Genomic DNA, 20,844 nt, shown 5'->3' on the forward strand with positions numbered 1-20,844 from the left:
CAAAGTAGGTGAGTTGGTTAAGATGGTGAGAGCACAAGAAGGATGAAAAATCACAACATAGTAAGGATGGTAATGGCTGAGTAGTAAGAACAGAGAAGCATGCCTTAACAGACACCTAAGCTCATAAGAAATAATAGTACTAAAGAGCCTGTACTAACACAGGCAGCTCTAATAAGAAACAGTAGCAAGCTTTATGAACAAGAGATCTTCATATTCTCTAACTAATAACCAAACTAGCAATAAAGAATGAGTGTGTGGAAAAGTACAAAGGTGCGCAAAGGTATTGAGCAAGATGCAGGGGCTATGGGTGGTTTATATAGCTCAGAGATAGTAGCTGGGGGGGTTTTGCGCCTCGGACCAGAACAACCTTTGTCCTAATATGGTACTGGAATCCCCACTACACTAGTGGATTTGAGCTGGCTGCAGCAATACAATCTCAAGATGTATTTCAGAGAACTAAGGCTAGAGTTCCAAACTGTGTGTTGTGATCTGCTTGTGAAGGTTAAACCAGTTAACCTCTTGAAGCTAGTGGAGAGAGAGAAGCCCATCTACATGATGACTCTCCACAAATCAGAACAGGTGATGACAGTGGATCTAGATCTCCAGATACCAGAAGCCTACCACAAACTTGTGGAAGTGTTTAGCAACAAGAGGGCTTGGGAGCTGCCACTACACCACAAAGATGATTTGGCTATAGATCTTAAGCCAGGGAAGCAGTCAGGATTTGGAAGAACATACAGACTTTTGCAAGCTGAACAAGAGGCTCTTTGTGAATATCTGAGCAGTATGTTAACTCATGGGTTCATCCACTCTTCTAGATTATCTACAGGAGCACTCATTCTGTTCATATTCAAGAAGAACAGCAGACTAAGAATGTGTGTGAACTATCATAATCTGAATTCAAAAACAGTCAAGAATAGATATTCTCTACCACTGATTGAAGATGTGTTGTATAAGCTCACAGAAGCTGCAATATTCACTCAGTTGAATGTCAAGAATGTCTACCATAGATTGAGGATTTGTGAAGAGGATGAGTGGAAGACTGCATTTCAGACTCCATAGAAGCTATTTAAGTACTTGATAGTGTCTTTTGGACTTACAAATGCACCAGCAGTCTTCCAATCATATATTATGAAGGCACTTAGCAAATATCTGGATGTGTTTGCAGTGGCCTATCTTGATGATGTGGTCATGTACTTGACTCACAAGAAAGACCATGAGGAGCATGTGAAATTGATACTTAAGGCACTCAAGAATGCAGGTTTTTATTGCAAGCTGGTGAAGTGCAAGTTCAATACTTGTGAGATTGACTACCTTGGGTATGTCATAACACCAGAGAGTGTTCTTATGGAGAAGAGCTGTATGGACACTATTCTTGACTGGCCAGAGCCAACCAGTAAGAAAGAGATCCAGGTCTTTTTAGAATTCACAAACTTTTACAGATACTTCATCCCAAGATTCTCTAAGATAGCCTGCAGTCTGACTGCTCTCCTAAAGAGAGAAGAAGCAAAGCTAAGCAGACACATGTGAAGAGAGATGAGAAGAGAGGCTAACACTTTCATAACTGAGAAAGGTTGTGAAGCCTTTATAGATCTAAAAAGAGCATTCATGGAAGCTGTTATGCTTCACTATTTTGATATGGAACAGAAGACCAGACTGAAAACAGATGCATCTGGCTTCATGATATATAATATTCTATTACAGCTGGCAAAGGATGGCATTTGGGTTTCAGTTGGGTTTTATTTACAGAAGATGCAACCTGCAGAGATGAACTATGATATTCATGATCAAGAACTGCTTGTGATTGTGAAGTTATTTAGATATTAATGCTGCTGGTTGAAAGACTTGCAAACATCAGTTCAAGTTCTCACAGATCATGATAGCTTGCATTATTTCCAGACTGCTCAAGACCTCTTGCAAAGACAGGTCTGCTGGACACAAAGACTGACAGTCTTTTGGTTTACAGTTGACTATATGAAAGGAATCAAGAATCCAGCAGATGGACTCTCACAAAGATCTGATTATGCCAAGAAGACTGGTCTAGATGATACAGAGAGTTGTGAGACTGCAAATCAACTGAAAGTGATGCTCACAAAGGAGCAAGAGATTACAGAAAAGTTGGAACTGACAGTCTAAGTTTCTCTCAATCAGAGAGAAGAGAGAGAAGATGAGAATGTGTAACTCATCTCTGTAAAGCTTCAGATTGCAACCAAGAAACTACTCACAAAGATTGTCTTGAAAGGCATGTGCAAAGTGAAGAAGATTACAATACAGATTCAGAAGGCCAAAGATCTGATTTATGAGAATAATTCTTATGAGAAGGGCAGCTTCAATCTGTTGACATCATTGCCAAATCTACTGCAAAGTGATAACTATACAGTCAAGGTCCATAAAGGCATTAAGATGGGCATGAAGAAATTTACAACATGAAAAGAGGAGAAGGACATTCTCTATAGAAATGATCACATATATATTTCTCAGAATGAGGCCTTGTAAATAGAGCTGATCAGGCATCATCATGATCTACCTCTTGCAGAATATTTTGCTACAGCAAGAATATACAAGCTTATAGCTCACAAATACTTTTGGCCAAGAATAAGAGAACTGGTGAAGAAGTATTGCAAAGTCTGTAAGATCTGCCAGAACTCAAGAAGGGTTTACAGGAAATCTTAAGAAGAACTATCACTCTTACCTATTTTAAATTGCTCTTGGAGATCTATTAGCATGAATGTTATTACAGATCTTTCTGTGAGCCTGAATTTTGAGAAGGTGCAGTTTGACTGTATTCTGGTTGTAGTGAACTGACTTACAAAGATGACTCACTTTATCTCTACAACAAAGAAGCTGATATTAGAGAAATTAGCTCATCTTTTTGTTTGCAAGATAGTGAGATTACATGAATTACCTGTAAGTATAGTAACAGATCAAGAATCTCTGTTCACAAGTGAATTTTGAGGTGATTTGACTTACATCTTGAAGATCACAAGAGCAATAAGTACAGCATTCTACTCACAAACTGACAGTCAAACTAAGAGACTGAATAGTGTGCTAGAGCAGTATCTGTAAAGCTATGTCAGTTATAATCAAGATGACTGAATGATGTGATTGCCAATGACAGAGTTCACATACAATAACTTACAGCAGGCCTTCATACAGAAATTATCTTTTCAGCTGATATATAAGTTGAATCTGTAAACAGATCTGTTGAATCTTGAGAAGTATAGCTATGTGTGCAAGAATTTAAAGAATCAGGCAGAGACAATGAGATTGCTCTGCAAGAAGACTAAGAAATTGCTTGTGAAGGCACAAGTCTATCAGAAGAAGTATTATGACCAGAAGCACATCATGAAGACTTTTCAGATGGGAGACAAGATGTGGCTTGATCTTCACAATATCAAGACTGTGCAGCCTAACAAAAAATTAGATTTGTTGAGACATGGGTCTTGTAGAATTATGAAGAAGATAGGCTCACAAGTCTACAGACTGGAGCTGCCTCCAGGTCTGCAAACTCATGACATTTTTCATGTATTTCTGCTCTGTAAGCACAAGACCCATGAAGAAATTAATAGCTCATCTTATTACAAAGTTTGTGAGGCAGACAAGAATGAAAAGAAGTATCAGGTCTGCAAGATAATTAACTCAAAAAGAGAGAGTCACAAGCTGTAGTACAGAGTACATTGGAAAGATTATGATGACAAGAAGAACAAGACATGAGTGCCTGCAAGCAATGTCTGTTCACTGAGAAAGCTACTCCAATAATTTTATAGTAGAAACCTGGACAAGCCTGGTTTATGAAAGAGATGGATGAAGGTAGTAGAGCTAGAAAATGAGTTAGAGAGAGAAAAGATATAATCTGAACTGAATCAAATTGACCTCAAAAGAAGAAAAAACTAAGCTAAGAACTATATAAGAGCCTCTAGCTTTCTTCTGTAAAGATCTGTAACAACTATCTATAATTTTACTGCTGGAAAGAGCAAGCAAGATGCCCACAGTATAGGCAGTTATTATATTTTTGACTCAAGCCTGCAGAGATGCACTCTGCAAAGACTATATTACTATAGTCTTGCTAAGCTCTCTTGCAGGCAGAGCACTCTTGTTCTGATGGTGGCTGGACTCCAGCTCAAATCACAAGAATACTTTTACAGAGCTGGATATAGATAGCCAACTAGTTTAAATTATTCAAACCAGCAATAAGTACAGGCCTTTGAATAGGCTCACAACATCATGCTCTTTCACAGACAGACAAAGCTTGTGCCCCAGTATGGGGTAGAAGACCTGGAAGAATCACCAGATTAATCCACAAAGCATCAGTAAAAGTAGTGGCTGGCAGCATTTGGGTGAAGATGATCTGGAACCACCATTGTCAGTCTTACAGAGAGAGTGCTGAACAATTCCAGGCACTCTATAGAACTACAGCATCCACAAATTCTGCTGGAGCAGGAAGAACAGCAACAACAATCTAGAGAGAGTTAGCCACAAACTGAAATGTAATAGAGAATACTCACATTTTCAGCCAGGGCCAGCACAATAATTACAGAGAGGGAAGGCAGAGCAGCAGAACTCTAACTCCATCAGCATGTAAATCAAATGTCAGCTTGTGAGAAGCACTTACAGCTTGAGCTGACAGAGAGAGAGCAGTAACAACTGATGAAGAAGAGAGAGAGAGAGAAGTAACAACACTCTAGAATTATCAGTTACAAACTCTTTTCAAGTTCTCAAGACTACTCATTAAAGATCCAACTTCTTCTATAAAGGGGAGGGTGGAGGTCCTTCTGAGAGAGAAGAGTAGCAATAACTTGTGAGAGAGAGAGAAAGAAGACTGTAAATCTGCAGAAACTTTTAGCAAGCATTAACTTCTCTGCAAACTAAACTTCATGTGAAGACAAAACTTCATAACCATGTAAAGTAAAGACACAATCAAGAGTGAACTCACTAACTTATAGCTGTAAGGTTAAGCACACAGAACATCTGGATAAAGCCATTTTTGATTCTTCTGATTATTAGAGATCTCCCACAAGCCTGCCTCCCATGTGAAGCAGTGCTTGAAGGGTTCACTTATCTTGATAATGATAATATAGACTAGAGAAAGAAGAGAAGAAAAGAAGAGAAAGAGAAAGCAAGAGAAAGCTCTCTCTTAAGCTAGTGCTTATTATCTAATAGTAACATGAAGCTAGTGAGAACAATAGAGACTCTCTACATATTATTGTGTTATTGAGCTCTGTTGTGTTGTTATGTTGTGTTGTGTTATTAGAGTTGTGTTGATATTATATCTCTAGTGAGGCTGTACTCTTTTTCTTATGAGGAAATTTTTATTTTTCTCAAGAGGTTTTATTTTTCTACTCATGAAGATTTTTAATGAGACAGCTGCCTTGAGAGACCAAGACTTACAAGAGAAGAAAATCTGTAAGAATTTGCTTATGAATCTCTTACATGAACAAACAACACCTGCAAGAGCTCAGAACCTGGGCTTGCAAGCTGTTGAGAGTACATGTGTTCTTGTGAGACACTAAGTCATGTGCTCATAAGCACACATAAAAGACCACCACTGCACAAATCTCTTGTTGGAAGCCAGTGGTAATCTTGTCTAGAAGTTGTACATAGCTGTCAATACCAGATCTTTTACCTCATGTACTCTTTTCTACATACAATTTCTCCTATAGATTCATTGTCACGCTGATCCACATGTATGATCCTCACAGAATGGAGAGTCTGTTGTGTAAATTCTGGGCCAATCATTCATCAAGGCCTACAAGACTGTAATTGTCAATCTCTGAAGCTATTAATGGAGCTGTTGTACAAATCCTCACCTCCATCCAGTTGGCTAGGCTGTCTGGGCCCTGCTTGAAACCCATTCAAGATAGGAGCATGAACACAAGAAGACAGAGTTTGTAAATTGTGGTGCAGGAACCCTGCTGAATGAATATCATAAGAAGAATATTATATAGCTGATTGAGTACTGCTGGCAGAGCTGGTCAGAGTTCAAAAAAGACCAGTCAGTAGAGCCACATCTTTATACTGCAGTGAACTTTCTAATAAGCTACAGCATGCTTCTCTACAGTAAATCTCACTGTATGGCACAGCTGGCTGATCTCTTCACTCTGGAGCTGACAAATAAAGACTCAACCTCTTGCTTCCCCATAATTTTAATCATAGAAAATGGCAAGACTAACCAGATGGACCAGATTGAGTATGCTACAGTGATGTGCTATTGCAATCTCTTGCTCTGCATCATGGCACAGACAGTCTTTTATCTCTTCTACTAATGAAATATTGTACAAGAGCTATCACTCCAGTTTCACAACTGCCAGGACTGGTACCAGCTGCACCTGATCAAGAGAGATGATGTGAGAAAGCCTCTGTTGTATGAGATTCAGCTGGACTAGATTTGATACATCTACAGTGGAACAGGACTTTCTAGCCTGAAGAAGACCCATGCTGGATAAGCTGCTGGAGCCAGACATGCAAAGCAGATTGAAGTCAGTAAGAGTCAGATCTGCCATGCTAGAAGATGAAACAGTAATGCTTTCAGCCAGTACTATCTGACTAATATTTTCAGAAAGTTTATACAGACTATAACTGACTTTAACTCCTGCACATCTGGGAACTTCTATCTGCTGTGGGTCAGAATGCCTGTGCTTGAGTTACTGGAGCATGCTGTCTGGCCCTGAATTAATAACTGGATGCAGTAATTTAAGTTATATAATATTCAGAACTTCAACTCCTGTCTCCAGAAGCCAGAGCTGAGAAGATTTTCAGATCAGAGTAATTCTTGAGATCAGCTCAGAGGATCTTCTGCTATACAACTGAATAGAAATGATCTAGCTGCTCAAGAGTTTCTATATCTGCTTTATCATCTCTATACAGTTCTTCTGCAGGACTCTGTCATTCTTCAGTCTCTCTTTTTCAGCTATTCTCTGTGGACCAGCTCTGTATTCATGAGAGAGAACTATTATCAGTTTGCAGAGGCAGTCTGAGTAGCCAACATTTATAAAGAGAAGCTGTATAAAATGCAGCTGCAGCAGACAGTACTTATAATGACAGATCAGCTGCACATTATACAGCAGAATCTAGATATGGCCTGTAGTTATTTATATACTGCTCTGGAAACAGAACTGCAAAAAATTAATAATCAGTTAGAAGTACTGATCAGTGGACAGGTTTCTTTTCTTATATAAGTATTTCCTGCTGATTAAAGAATGATGACAGCAGCTGCTGTCTTTGAAGATAAAGATAAAGAGAGAGATAGTGATTCTATAGCATTCAGAGAAGCACAAGCTTCAGTCTATTTATTAGAGATAGCTTCAGCCTCTGCTAGTGTTTCTGTTCCAGTCACATACCAGCTTTCTTGTACAATTATTATAGTTTCAGATTTATGGCAGGAATGAACAGTTGATCTGAAGAGTGGCTCTTCAGTACAGAATCTAGATGTCTTGTATAAAGTAAAATAGCAGCCAGGTGGCATAGAGAGAATGTTCTACAGCAGAAGAAAGATGATTATTAATTATATTAACAGACAGAGACAGAGAAGTGCCAGTAGCAGTGCTGCTGTAGAGAAACTAGAGCTTGTATGATAGTATGAGAAGCTCAGTTTGAACAGACTATCCAGAATACTGTAAGTAAAAAAGAAACTGCTCTGATTCTTATTATGGCAAACCCTGTCCATCATATCCAGCACAGCCTGTTGTATAATAGGAAGATAAAGAAGAAGAGATGCTGAATACATAATAATAGTTTGCTTAGCTTTACTTCTTAGAGCTACTGGTTCTGAATACTGTATAGAAGTGCAAATCATGTTCAGATGCTGTATACAGGGCCTGTATAACTAGGCAAGAGCAGTTGAGAAAAATTTCAAAGAAAAGAAAGAAAGCAGATAAGTCAGAAAAGAAAGTTCATGCATATCTAGTTTAAGATAATAGAATTGCTCTGAGAGTCATTCTCTGGCTTCTCAGACTTCTTAATCTTATACAGAAAGACTGATGGTGAATCTCCAGAGTGAAATAGAAGAGAATTAGTTTCAACATGAATGGAATTATTTGCTGTTCCACTCTCAAGAAGAAGAATTGAGTGGACAGAAGACAGTTTCAGACTAGTTCTGCTATCTAATGTATGTGAGTGGCCAGCAGCTCTGTATGAACTTGGTCCTCTGTTATTATATCTTACTGCAGATTCTGGCCTGCCATGCAGAGAGCAGTAAGATATATAGTCTGACCATTTGCAGTTCCTGCATGCATCTCTAAAGTGACTGTATACATGATAGCATAATAAGAATAGAGCTATGGGCTCCATCTCTGTGCATCTGTTGCAGATACTGCTCTAGTGCAAAGTTCTCTCACATGACTGGATCAGAATTGCATTAACATATGACTGATGGTGCATGTTAATCTGGTAGAAGAAGATTTGTCTGAGAACAAACTTCACATTTCTTTCTGATTGAGCAAGCAGTTACTGTAACTGAAAGAAGTAAATATACAGAACCAGCTGATTCTGTTTAATAAAGAGACAGAGTGGTTGATTATTAGTTTGGGCCTGGGCAGCAGCTTCAGCAAGATTCTGCTCCATCTGGTCAGAATAAAAGGAGGTCCATTGAACAAGCACTCTATATCAACAAGTCAATGTCTTCTTCTCATATTCCACCAATATACAGAGCTGTACAGACATTTTCTTTCTCAGATTTGTGGGGAGAAGAGAGGAAAGAGGCAAGCAGAGATCTTAGCAGTGGAGAATATTATAGTAACATGAAATTATGAAATTATTCTGTAAGTCAGTCAGCTTACTATTATATGATTGATGAATGATAGCTGATGCATAATCTACAGAAAGACTCATGAGAGAAGCAAAGCAATAATGATAATAAAGACTCTGATGAACAGACTTAGAGTAAAAAAAAGAGAGAAGAGGAGAGAAGAGAAGAGAAGAGAAGAAAGAAAGAAAAAGAAAATCTGTTGTCAAGATGATGCTTAATCTACTATTTACTGATTCTGATACTATCTGTCATACAGTGTATCAGTATAATGTATATAAACAAACTGAGCATCAGGACAGCATTACAGCTGCATCAGATGCTGGTGCTGAGCAGCACTGCTATACACACACTCTGTCCTGTATAGAATAGAGAATAGTATAATTATACTATGTAGGCATCTAGCTATCTACAGAACCTATATTTGCCTGCTCTACAGGATCTTCTCTGAGATCCCCAGCTGCTGACCTGAGCTATCACAGATGGTTGATTGGTTGTCTGGTGGGTGCATCCTGATACTGCTGTTCCAGCTGTACAGTGCTGTCTGAAAGACCTCTGTAATAAAGAACTCTCACTGGTTTAAATGGCTGACTCAGCACCACCCTCTGTACCAGCTAGTATGCAACTGCCAAGATAACTGTACAATGCCAACCCCTCAGAAAACCTGGTTATTTTTGCGGTCTTGCTGACTAACCCCCTGTCTAACCAGGTTACATGGGGCGCCTGGGTAGTAACCCGCCGCAACCTGCCACCCAGCTAACTAGTTAACTAGTTAACTACGGAGTAGTTACAGCACTCTGCTGGCCGCTCAGAAGTTTACGTATGTGGGAGACTAGAATGGACGGAAAATACAAGGGCGATTGTGATAACGACAGAGCAAGGAATGCGGAGGACAGAGTCACAAAATTATACAAAACTTGAGTTTGGAAAGGAGGTGCATTTGTGTCTATAAATACATATATAAAAGAAAATCTATATGCTTCTCTCCGCACAGGACGCGATTATCTGCGACGACGGAAGTGTACATACCAGCCCACTACCCACTCTGGGGATCGCTTTCGGGTCATGGTATTGCTGGGTGGTGCCCATGTATGTTTCGTGATCAACTTCGATACTTTTGAGCTCTAAGCGAGCCTAGAGGGACCACATGCGCGAGAAGCCGGTCCGATCGGACCAGCCAGTTTCCCATTAAGGGGACGCTCAAGATCAGGTATATAAAATTTCTAACCCTCCAGAAATAATGAAGCTTGCTGCGTCCTTCACTGGCGTCATCCGGCGATACCAGCCGGGGGAATGTGACCGGCCGGTTTCAATTAATTTGCGTTACTAGAATCCCGAGGTCTGATCCATTTGGGCCAAAGGTTCAAACCGCGTAAGCCACCATAGCTTACAGAACAGCCCGGAGATGGCGTTCAAGCAGCCACTCCTACTTTTTGGGGTTGAATTTCAACATCGTGGGAAGGATCAAAATCAACTTCCTGTATTTCTTCCGCTTCTTCGAGCAGGCCCTTCTTTAATAATGCGGCCTGTTTCCTAAGTATAGCGGACTTGGTTAACTTGGAATTGGCGGAGAATTCGGTCAAAGCCCTGTCCATCTTCATTTCCACAAGCTCCTTGACATGGGTAGCAAGAGTCCTATCAGTGAATATGCCACCTATTCTGAAGCTTAACCAAAGGTAGAGGACAAGCGAACGGTGAAGTGATTCCAAGGATCGTAAGTAATTCTTATTGCCAGATACAGGGACATCCAGGATCTCAAGGTGCAATTCCGGAATGTCGAGGAGCGCTCCGCTCTTGTGTTGTGCAACACAGGTTGCGAATGCCTTGAGGGTTAAGGCACTTGTCGGATCTGCCGTCGAAGTGGGAGCGGATAGAAAGACGAGTTTATCCGTAACACTGAGTCCGGGAACGTCATCCAGGATTTCTTGTACGTCAGAACTGTGTAAATCACACATAAAGAAGCGTGGATGCGTCTGAGAAACATTCCACAATCGCTGCAAGAGGTATCTAAACGGCGTATCTGAAGGGAAATGATCCGTAAAGGCAGTTATCATAGAATCTTGAGGAAGAATACCCGCTGCGTTGATTGGCTCTGCCTCCGCGCGCAGGCACTTCTGGATATGCGGAAGATCGACATCCTCAAGGCATGTCACAAATCCGACATTTTGATCTTCCTCAGAGCGCTTTGACGGTTTGCTTTTGTCCATGGCATCGGCTACACTTCGATAACGACCGGCCCTGCCACCAATCTGTTTGACCTGAGATACTGATAATCGTTCCAGACCAACTGGACTTCTCTTGATGACCGATTCAAAAATGATTCGCTTACAGCTTCTATCGATACCAGTTTAGCAATGAAAGCCCAAAGATGGAAGGTTAAAAGAGCAACTTACAGATTAAGGCCCATACCGATCGCATCACTAGCGACCAGGAAATCATAGTCATTATCAGGGTTATTGAACAAGTCCGCCTGCTGCGACCGAATTTCCGCAGGTAAACCCCCATAAACTATGGCGGCTCTTCGCCCAGTTGCCTTTTCAATTTCTTGCTTGAGGGCATGGATACCCAAGCGAGAAAATGCCACAACACAGTCTCCTTTCTGAAGCTTTTGAAGATTCCCTTTTAGGCTCTTCGTCATCGGGATCAATGGGTTCAAGCGCTTATAATTATGGATTTCCAGCTTATCTCCCGTCAAAGCAGCAAGTTCTCGGATCAAAGGCACTACTCGTTCTTCCCCACAGAGATGGATTTCCTTCGCTGGAGCGCCCAACAGCGCTCTGGTCCACGCCCAACCTCGTTGACGATCACCAATCATTTGAATTTCGTCAATAACAGCGACATCGACCTCTAGTCCCAACGGGGCCATTTCAACTGTGTTACTATAGAGGGTTGGAGGAGTGCCTTCGGGAACTTTTACTTCGTCGCCCGTTATAAGACCGCAAGAGATGCCCTTTGCATTAAACCGAGAATAGACTTCATGAGCGAGAAGTCGCAATGGTCCAGCATAAAACCCGCTTTTTGCTTCTTCTAGTCTTTTCAAGGCGTGATATGTCTTTCCCGAGTTTGTAGGCCCAACATGAAGATGTATCGTGCGCTGGAGAGCCCGGGCCGCTGGGTACCATTCCGCCGGGAACCTGTAGTCGGCCAGAGCCTTCTGTTCTTTAATGCGTGAAGAGAACTTGATATCGTATTCATAATTCCGATACTCTTCTTCCAAAACCGAGGCCAGCTTGGCTTCTCCAACCCTTATAAAGGCCTCGTGTAATCTTTGACTCAAAGCAAGATTGGGCGATTGGTTCCCTGACTGCGTGCAGGCGGCCGTCACCACGTCTTGAAACTCCTTCCAAGTACTTTTGCCCTCGTTAGACTTCACTTTTCGTTCTAAATCCTGTAATATCCTCTCTAGCACGACTGCGAACTGATCTCTTCGAACAGCATTATTTCTGGCATTTCTCTTCTTCTGCTCTGGGGGAAGCCGAAGACTCTGGAGCAAATAGTTAGAACCACAAAATGTATAAGCGGCAAAGTTTATAAATTATTCCTACCGTCTGTTTCCAAGCAAGTTTAGACTTGCTAGACTTGGGTTTTCCCCTTTCCAAGGGCCTGCTGGTACTAAGGGAGCGGGTGAACTGTCGCGGGACGACACACTGTCGAAAGAGACAAATCAGGCACGGTGTCTGTGACCCTCTCCACGGTTGCATGAGCATGGTGTGGGTGGATTCGGCGCTGATTCAAGATTGAGATGGAAGGCGGACGGTCTCGTCGCATTGAGTGCTCTCAGTTTGAGCGCAGAAGGAATTGGAATGTTTTCAATGAGAACATGTATACCACGAACGCCTCGCAAGCACAATATACAGTAAAAGAAGCCCAAGAGAGAAATTTCCAGTCTTCACATAGAAGATGTTGGACGAAGCTCCGAGTTGGAATTCTCAAAAGGCGACTCAGGTCGAATATAGTATTGCGGATCAACGATAACCCTGTCCGGTGGCGGAAGAAAAGTTGTTCCCGCTACCTGCTGATATAATCGCACCAGCCGCCGGGGCTAGTCCCCTCCGAGCCTAGCGCGGGCCGGCTGGCTGGCGGGCGGGAGGTTGCGTTATGTCACAGAGCGAGACCGTAATCTCGCGGGCTGTGCCGACGGCGCGAGGTGAAGCGATTCAGGGCACCGTCGCCGGCGTCACTTCTGTCACGGGTGCAAACTGCTGTTCTATATATCGCTCTACCTGCCTTCAACCAAAAGCAGCCCGCTCCATCCCTTACCGATCCTGTCGAGCCTCCAGCGCCTCGTAACTGCGGTTCTCATTCTCATGACCGATTCCCTGCCAAGATGGACTCCTCCTTGATTGAGGTCCAGCGGAAAAGTATCGTGTACCCCTTTTCTAAGAATGCACTGGATATAGCTAATTCGACGCCTAGTTATCCTGGACACTGTTCGATATACCGCTGAGCGAGAAGTTAGCTCTCGTGCCTCCCCGCCCTACATTTGAACAGCTGCTGATTGGTTTCAAGTGGAAAGTGCTCGTCGTTGATGCATTGAGCAAAAAGTTAATAGATAATGCCGTTAAAGAAGATGACATCCTCAACGCCAACGTTACAAGTAAGTCACATTGGTTGACGAGTGTTGTTGTTCGGTGGAGATCGGAGCTGACACCATCTCAAGATATTGAGCAGATCGAGCACCGGCGCCCTATGAACCAAGAGACGGATGCGGTTTATTTTCTCTCACCATTGCCGCACATCGTAGACTGTCTTATAGCGGACTTGCAACGTCGGCGATATAGGAGAGCCTTTCTAGTCTGGACTGCTAGTGAGTCCTCCGTGGTCAAACCCCCTGAAACATTCTCCTGACATACTCGACAGGGCTTGATCCCCAATTACGAAGCAGAATCAACGGCTTGAGCATGGCACGCGACCTGATCGCTGATTTCCGTATCGTCAACATTAACTACTTTCCTAGAGAATCGCATCTTGTAATTTTCCGCGATCCTTGGAGCTTTCCCACCCTCTTCCATCCGGCATGCAACAATCTCGTCCGAGGTCACCTTGAGGATCTCGCCCAAAGGGTGCGTTTACAAATGGACACATTCCTTAGATTTTCACTAATAAAGATAGATCGTTTCCGTATGCGTATCACTTGGCGAATATCCCGTAATTCGATACTACCGGCCCAAGGCGCCGACACACGAAGCTAGTGTTCTATGCTCCCACCTAGCACGTTTTGTCCAGGATGAGCTGGATGCTTACGCCAAATCGCGCGAAGACTTTCCAACAGCGTCGAGACAACGGGGTCTGCTTTATATAGTTGACCGAACCTTGGATCTTGTCGCTCCGCTAGTCCACGAATTCACGTATCAGGCCATGGCTCATGATCTCCTTCCAATCAAAGAAGGAGAAAAGGTTACTTATGAAACAACCATTAATGCCGGAGAGCCAAATCAGGAAACCAAGGAATTGGAGATCTCAGAAAATGATAGTATCTGGGTAGAGAGTCGGCATTTGCACATGAAAGACCTCCTCGGGAAGCTAGTGGATGATTTCAACCAATTCAGAGCGAAAAACCCTCAGTTTGCTGACAAGTATGTCATGCTCTTCGCTCTATTTCTGTACTGGTCGTTGCTAATTACAGTTCAATAGTGATTCGTCTGCAAATGTGAACACCATCAGAGACATGTTGGCCGGACTGTCAAAGTTTCAAGAAGGGAAGAATTCATATACGCTGCACCTTAACATGGCCGAAGAGTGCATGCAACTATTTCAGGACCGCAACCTACCGGAGCTTGCGTCTGTTGAACAGGTATGATCGCCGGCGCCAATTTACTTCGCGACTCCACCTAACATGCTACAGTCACTTGGTACTGGGTTAGACGAAGATTACCGAAAGCCTAAAAATCTTGCCGACCAACTTGTTCGCCTTCTGGATGACGAGCGTGTTCGGCCTCCCGATCGGTTACGACTAATAGTCCTTTACCTCTTATATCGAGGCGGCCTTCTCGGCGGTGATATCAAAAAGCTACTCGCTCACTCACAGCTGCCACCCCAGGATGGGGAAGTCATCTACAATTTTGATTTATTAGGGGCACGGGTTGAAAAACCACTCAGCGATACTAAGCCACCCAATCAGCCACTATTTGCCCGAAAGCCGCCTGCTCAGATTAACGAAGATGACACGAGCTTATCAAGATTCGAACCTAACTTGAAGTTGATGTTACAAGAACAAATACGGGGCACTTTGGATACTTCAGTGTTTCCATCAACCCGCCCTCACGCGGATGGGGACGATGTCATAAGTCAAGATAACGTTTCTCAAGCTTCTCTTAGGAGCGCAAAACCTACCTGGGCTCGAATCCGTCCTTCAGCGGCGGAACCTCGTCAAAAAATCATTGTTTTCATGGCTGGTGGAGCCACGTACTCCGAAGCTCGCTCCTGCTACGAACTATCCCAGAATCACAACAAAGATATATACCTCGTCACATCACACATGCTTACTCCTGGCCTCTTCCTACGCCAAGTTGGCGATCTAAGTGTTGACAAGCGACGGCTTAACCTCCCCGCCGACCAACCGAAACCTCAGGCCCCTCGACATCTATTTGAGAGAGAGCCGTCGCCCAAACCACAGGTGCAGCCGCAGCCGCAGCCACTGACAGCGTCGAAGTCTCTAGCACCTCCCACTTCTGGCCTTGCTGCTATGACAATGAGTTCCCAGGACGACCCGCGAAGAGTAAAATCCCTAGGTGAATCTGCTCCGCCCCGACCACAACCCATGTTGTCAAAAAGCGAACAGAAGCTTAGCAAAAAGGACAAGGACAAGAAGGATAAAGAGAAGAAGAAACGTTTCTTCAAATAGAGCTTTGATTATTATGACCTATGATGTTAGGCATATGTTACACTACCCCCTTTTAGCAGCCTTGAAAGTCTGTATGGCGTTTATTTTGTCACTTTATGGCTCTTTTACTTCTGATGCATTTTGAAAGCAGTCATTTCCTTCTTTTTTTTTTTTTTTTTTTTTTTTTTTTTTTTGCAACAGAGTAGTATGGCGCACTGGGATGGGTTTTCTCTTGCCAGCCTATTATCAGGGGTTAGACCAAATTTCCTAAGTTGCATTGCATTTATATGATAGAGACAGCGAATTCCAGTACCCATCTGGAATTGATTATCAATTCTTGGGGTTGCTATGCTCAACAGCATGCCACCTTTTTGCTCAAAGTAGACTGGTCAAGTTAACCTATGCATCTCCAAATAAACCAAATGGGGTATCATAAACGACAAAGAAGCAAGATGACAAAGGCTCGTCAACCTCTACCTAAGTACTTCTCCAGGTCCTCTGATCCATAGAACATCTCTCTTAGTCTCTCTGCTTTCTTCTTCCCTTCCTCTTCTCTGTTCCGGACCTGCTTCGCATTCAATTTCGCAGCCGCTCTCTGCCTCTCCCTCTCCTTCTTCTCCGCATCGCTCATTCTCTTGACGTCCAAACCCAGGCCCGCCGTATCATGCTTCACCTGTGGGAGAATTGGCACCCGGATACCGCCACCTGTTGGGCCCAGACCAGTTCGAGAGTCCGGGTTCCAGCCGTAGGAAGCGAGGTATTTGTATCCACGGCGCGTACGGTCAACAGCGGAGGGTGGATGGGAGTGTGGAAGGCTGGCCTGATGGACGAGGGAGGATTCATGTGGATGAGGCGGGTATTGCGCATCTGAGGAGCTGGGAGGCGGTTGTGATAGAGGCAGGTTGCAAATGTCGCATGTTACAAGTGCAGTGTCTTCTTGGAGTCTCTCTTCGGGCGAAGAATCTGCTTGCTTGGCGGCGTCGATGGTGGTCGCGGAGGTTGAGGCGGGGGACGGGGAGGGGTTTGCGGACTTAGATAGGACTATGGAGAGGTACTTATCACCTATTGAAGGTGGTGTTGGCTCTGAGACAGCGGCTTCGGGGCCTGGCGTGGAAGATGTAGTTGCGGGTGCGGAGAGTGGATGGCCATCTGTCGTGGCGAGGCGCGTTTCGCTGGATGGGACGAATGGCACTCGCTTTCTTTTGATTCCAGCACCGAAGACGCGCTGATCCTCCAAGGGGAGGAAATAATCTTCATCGTCATAGGGCATTGTGCAATGTTGTCTCCTTGAGCACTATAGTGATAAATGGAGCGTGAAGCATGGAGCTCTTTTTCGGAGTGGCGAGCGGACGCCAGCTCATTTCCCGCGACGTCATGCTGGGGCTCCTTGAAGTTCCTGAACCACGAAGCACTGCAGGTCGACTCCATCCACTCCCTGGCGAACGACGAAAGATACGAGGATAACTATAGGAGCTTCTTGAAAGAGCTTGGCAGATTGGTGCTCCGGATTTGGGGAAATACGTACCATGCCTCTCCCGATCATCTCACACACCTTCAGCAATGGCCTCTCGTCCATCCCCTACGCATATCCCATTGCCAAAACGGCATCAGGGATTGCCGCCATTGCGCTGCTCAAACGATACTTTGGCGGTGCTATAAACCAGTCCGAGCGTACTATGCATTCTAAAGTAATTATGATTACGGTACGTGCCTATTTTCGCGCGCTCTTCTGCAGTCGGCCCACTCGTTGACACTTCTCCCCAGGGCGGCACTTCAGGCGTGGGAGCATCGATTGTTCATGAACTTGCTTCTCGCGGTGCCCAAATAATTATCCTTACGCAACATTCGCCCAGTGACCCTTTCGTTGTGGACTATATCGAGGACGTCCGCAACAGCACCAACAACTCGCTCGTATACGCCGAACAAGTTGATCTTTCCTCCCTTCATTCCGTCCGGCGCTTCGCTACGAAGTGGATAGATAATACACCCCCACGACGGCTAGATATGGTTATTCTATGCGGAAACACCTTAACTCCACCGTGCTCTCCGGAGTTGCAAAATACGTCCGATAGACTAAACAGAGAGTGGCAGGTGAACTACCTAGCCAATTTTCATTTACTAAGTATATTAAGCCCTGCACTGCGCGCTCAGCCGCCAGATCGGGATGTAAGAGTCATATTTGCGACCTGTTCGAGTTACATCAGGGCGGAGTTGGACTTTGAAACGCTGGAAGCCAGAACATCGGAAGCAACGCAGGGTTCAAGCACATCCAAAGCAAAGTCAAGCGTCAAAGGAACAATAAGGAGCGGGTCTAAATCCAGCAGCAGCATGTATGCTACATCTAAACTCGCCCTCTTGATATTCGCGCGGTCATACCAAGCTCATCTGGCCAACTACGACAACTCCAATCGGACCAAAAAGCAAGCGGCCCGTCCTACCAATTCGCGCGTGCTCGTGGTGGACCCGGGATTTTCGAGAACGCCGGGAACGAGGCGCTGGCTCACCGGCGGATCTCTCCTGGGGCTATTATTCTACCTTCTTACATGGCCAATATGGTGGCTTATTCTCAAATCACCCCAACAGGGAGCACAAAGCTTTCTTCTAGCAGCGATGGAAGCTGGGCTGAGCGCGGTGGGCGAGACGGACGAAGACAGACAAAGGCGAATAGTGGGTATTCAAGGAGGCAGGTTGATAAAGGAATGTAAGCAGCGGGAAGTTCTGAGAAAAGAGGTGATGGATGATAAAATTGCCGAGAAGTTATGGAAGTTTAGTCAAGAGCAGATTGAAAAAACTGAGAAAGCGAGTGCCCTTCGGAGAGCGATCGAGAAGGGGGAAAAGCAAGAGGAGGCGAAGAAGAAACAGAAGCCTGTCAGAGGTAAAAAGGAGGGATGAAAAATCTGGCAATGGGGTGATTTTATTATTTACGTGTTTCGTGCTGCCGATATCCATTCACTAGCCTTGATGGCGTCGGAATCGGGGACTTTCTTGAGTCAGCAAGATAACCTAGACGGTAAGGAGGAAAGAAAATAATTGCATCTTAATCCACAAGACAGAATAGAAGACCTATTCTATTTTGTCGGTACAAACATACATATCGATTGCACTATCTCCCTACAAACACGGCAATCTATAATCAATCAATATAGAACGAGAACATCACCGGACGAACTATACTTCCGGAGAGAACAAAAGAGCATTATTTCCCCCCAGTACCAACCCAAATCGATTGCTTTTGCTTATTATTCGCCGTTATATTTACCCTTCCCTTGAAACTGTATATCACAATAAATTCAAATGCCGGCCCCTTAATTTTGTTTTAGCTTGGCGAGAAATTCCTCTGGTGGTGACTGTCGATATCCCTGGGGATTGTTCTTTGTCCACCGCCAAAGGTCTTCGCAGGCTTGCTCGAGAGTTCGTGTGGCCTTCCATCCCAATTCACGATTCGCACGAGACGGGTTCCCGGTTAGATCCAGAACATCACCATCGCGACGGGCAACGACCTCATATGGCAAGTCGCGGCCAACAGCTTTGCTAAAAGCCTTGATAATGTCGAAGACGGTGCTGCCTTTGCCGGTGCCCAGGTTCCAAGCGCGGACGCCGGGACGGTTGTCGCGGAGATAGTTGAGGGCTTCCAGGTGGCCATTTGCAAGATCAAGGATATGAATGTAGTCACGGATAGCGGTGCCGTCATGAGAAGCGTAATCTGGTATTTTCGTCGTCAGAATCGCTGGCTGTATACTCCCACGTTACAATTGCTTCTGGCGACTTACCATCTCCAAACACAAGGAGCTTTTCTCGTTTCCCCGTAGCTACTTGTGCAAGCAGTGGAAGCAGGTTGTACGGCACGCCCTGTGGATCCTCGCCCATGATTGCGCTCGGGTGAGCACCTGCAGGGTTAAAATAGCGCAGCAGAGCCGCGTTCCACTTTTCAGCATCTTCTGCATTTCCAGCCTTAATCGCATTGGTGCGCTGCGAGCTGATAACATCTGTAATCGCAGTCTCAGCGATAACCTTTGTATTTCCATAAGGATTAGTTGGACCCAAGGGGCACTCTTCAGGTATGGGAATCATATTCTCGAAACGTGTCGCGTCACCGTAGACGGTTGCAGAACTCGAGAAGACGATATTCGTCACATTATGACGGACCATTGAGCGTAATAGGCACAGTGTTCCGTAGACATTAGTATTGTAGTAATCTAAAGGCCTCTCGACGGATTCTCCCACTGCCTGTACTCAAGTTAGGACCGGGGAAGATCAACGTCATAGAATACATCTATAATCACCTTTAGAGCAGCAAAATGAATCACGCTGTCAATGCTAGGATTCTCATCAAATAGCCTGTCAAAAGCAGCTTCGTCGGTGACGTCTAACTTGAAGAAACCGGGGCGTTTGCCACAGATCAGTTCAATACGATTGAGCACCTCGTCTGAAGAATTATATAGACTGTCGGCAATTACGACACTATATCCTGCCTCAAGAAGCGCGAGAGACGTGAAGGACCCTATATAGCCCATCCCACTAATAATAATGCGAACAGGAAAGCAAAGTGACGTTAGCGGCTTACTACCCCGCAATTGCACGGGCTGGCGCAACGGACGACAGTGGGAGCAGCGCCAGAGCCAGCTTGGACGTACCCGGTAACAAGAACATTGCCCTTCGCCATGATTGCGACCTTGACTGGTCCTGCAGCTGAGAACGGCCTCGGATACGCTGTACGCTGGGGCTTGCTGGTTCAGCTTCGTGCCAATAAGGTGGGGCAGAGACTGGAGAAATGGAGTTTGGGGTAAAAGTGTAAGACCGTCCGCTAAACCAGCGCTGCGATCTGGAGATCTGCGAAAATACTAAACAAGGAGGATAACGAACGCGCGTGAAGATTTTAAGGATACGGTGGAAGAAGAGAGAGTCGGGGTTGTGGGAATTTGGTCTCGGGTCACCAGTTATGACAACGCGTCATTGTGCGGATAAAGATCGACATGGTACTTGGTTGGGAGCCAGCTAGTTTGACTTCATCGCTGCAAAATTTAACTATTAACTTCCCGTCCCTCCGTACAGCTATGGGAACCAACAATCCGATGCTTTCACCAGAGCGGCCCAAGGTTACAGGCACATCAAGCATCGCTCGGATGCATCTCTTCCGAGATCCCAGGCGGCCTTCTTTGCATAGGGCTGATTTAGCTTACCACCTTTTAACTAGGTTGGCTAGCCTACCCCCGCAAAAGCTCCGCACTTCCAGGAGAAATTGCACCGGGCTGGCTTTCTCGAGAACTTCACTCGGGTGGAC

The 20,844-nt window shown here is 44.6% G+C and overlaps 6 protein-coding genes across 6 annotated transcripts; 3 read left to right on the forward strand and 3 right to left on the reverse strand.

The window, feature by feature from the left end:
* Positions 1-8,178: 8,178 nt before the first annotated feature.
* Positions 8,179-8,747, forward strand: CIMG_12848 (uncharacterized protein; the record flags this gene model as incomplete). Its single annotated transcript, XM_001246954.2, has 2 exons — positions 8,179-8,190; positions 8,520-8,747. 2 exons carry the CDS (start codon positions 8,179-8,181, stop codon positions 8,745-8,747), a joined length of 240 nt encoding a protein of 79 aa, XP_001246955.2.
* A 910-nt stretch (positions 8,748-9,657) lies between these two features.
* CIMG_00725 (mitochondrial ATP-dependent RNA helicase Suv3) lies at positions 9,658-12,624 on the reverse strand. Its single transcript, XM_001246953.2, has 3 exons — positions 12,286-12,624; positions 11,134-12,224; positions 9,658-11,074 (listed from the first exon to the last, which is right to left on the reverse strand). The coding sequence occupies exons 1-3, from the start codon at positions 12,445-12,447 to the stop codon at positions 10,153-10,155; spliced, it is 2,175 nt and encodes a 724-aa protein (XP_001246954.1). The 5' UTR covers positions 12,448-12,624; the 3' UTR covers positions 9,658-10,152.
* Positions 12,625-12,975: 351 nt separating this feature from the next.
* On the forward strand, positions 12,976-15,734 carry CIMG_00724 (Sec1 family superfamily protein). Its single transcript, XM_001246952.2, has 8 exons — positions 12,976-13,101; positions 13,157-13,194; positions 13,250-13,337; positions 13,401-13,547; positions 13,601-13,803; positions 13,853-14,316; positions 14,375-14,534; positions 14,586-15,734. The coding sequence occupies exons 1-8, from the start codon at positions 13,068-13,070 to the stop codon at positions 15,582-15,584; spliced, it is 2,133 nt and encodes a 710-aa protein (XP_001246953.2). The 5' UTR covers positions 12,976-13,067; the 3' UTR covers positions 15,585-15,734.
* Positions 15,735-16,029: 295 nt separating this feature from the next.
* Positions 16,030-16,833, reverse strand: CIMG_00723 (G-patch domain-containing protein; the record flags this gene model as incomplete). Its single annotated transcript, XM_001246951.1, has 1 exon — positions 16,030-16,833. One exon carries the CDS (start codon positions 16,831-16,833, stop codon positions 16,030-16,032), a length of 804 nt encoding a protein of 267 aa, XP_001246952.1.
* Positions 16,834-17,022: 189 nt separating this feature from the next.
* Positions 17,023-19,468, forward strand: CIMG_00722 (oxidoreductase). Its single transcript, XM_001246950.2, has 3 exons — positions 17,023-17,266; positions 17,328-19,264; positions 19,334-19,468. Exons 1-2 carry the CDS (start codon positions 17,090-17,092, stop codon positions 18,453-18,455), a joined length of 1,305 nt encoding a protein of 434 aa, XP_001246951.1. The 5' UTR covers positions 17,023-17,089; the 3' UTR covers positions 18,456-19,264; positions 19,334-19,468.
* Positions 17,608-20,626, reverse strand: CIMG_00721 (UDP-glucose 4-epimerase). Its single transcript, XM_001246949.2, has 5 exons — positions 20,427-20,626; positions 20,198-20,273; positions 19,847-20,081; positions 19,334-19,790; positions 17,608-19,266 (listed from the first exon to the last, which is right to left on the reverse strand). Exons 2-5 carry the CDS (start codon positions 20,224-20,226, stop codon positions 18,869-18,871), a joined length of 1,119 nt encoding a protein of 372 aa, XP_001246950.1. The 5' UTR covers positions 20,227-20,273; positions 20,427-20,626; the 3' UTR covers positions 17,608-18,868.
* Positions 20,627-20,844: the final 218 nt, after the last annotated feature.

This window comes from Coccidioides immitis (assembly GCF_000149335.2).
Source record: "Coccidioides immitis RS genomic scaffold supercont3.1, whole genome shotgun sequence".
In the NCBI taxonomy this organism is placed as follows: Eukaryota; Fungi; Ascomycota; class Eurotiomycetes; order Onygenales; family Onygenaceae; genus Coccidioides; species Coccidioides immitis.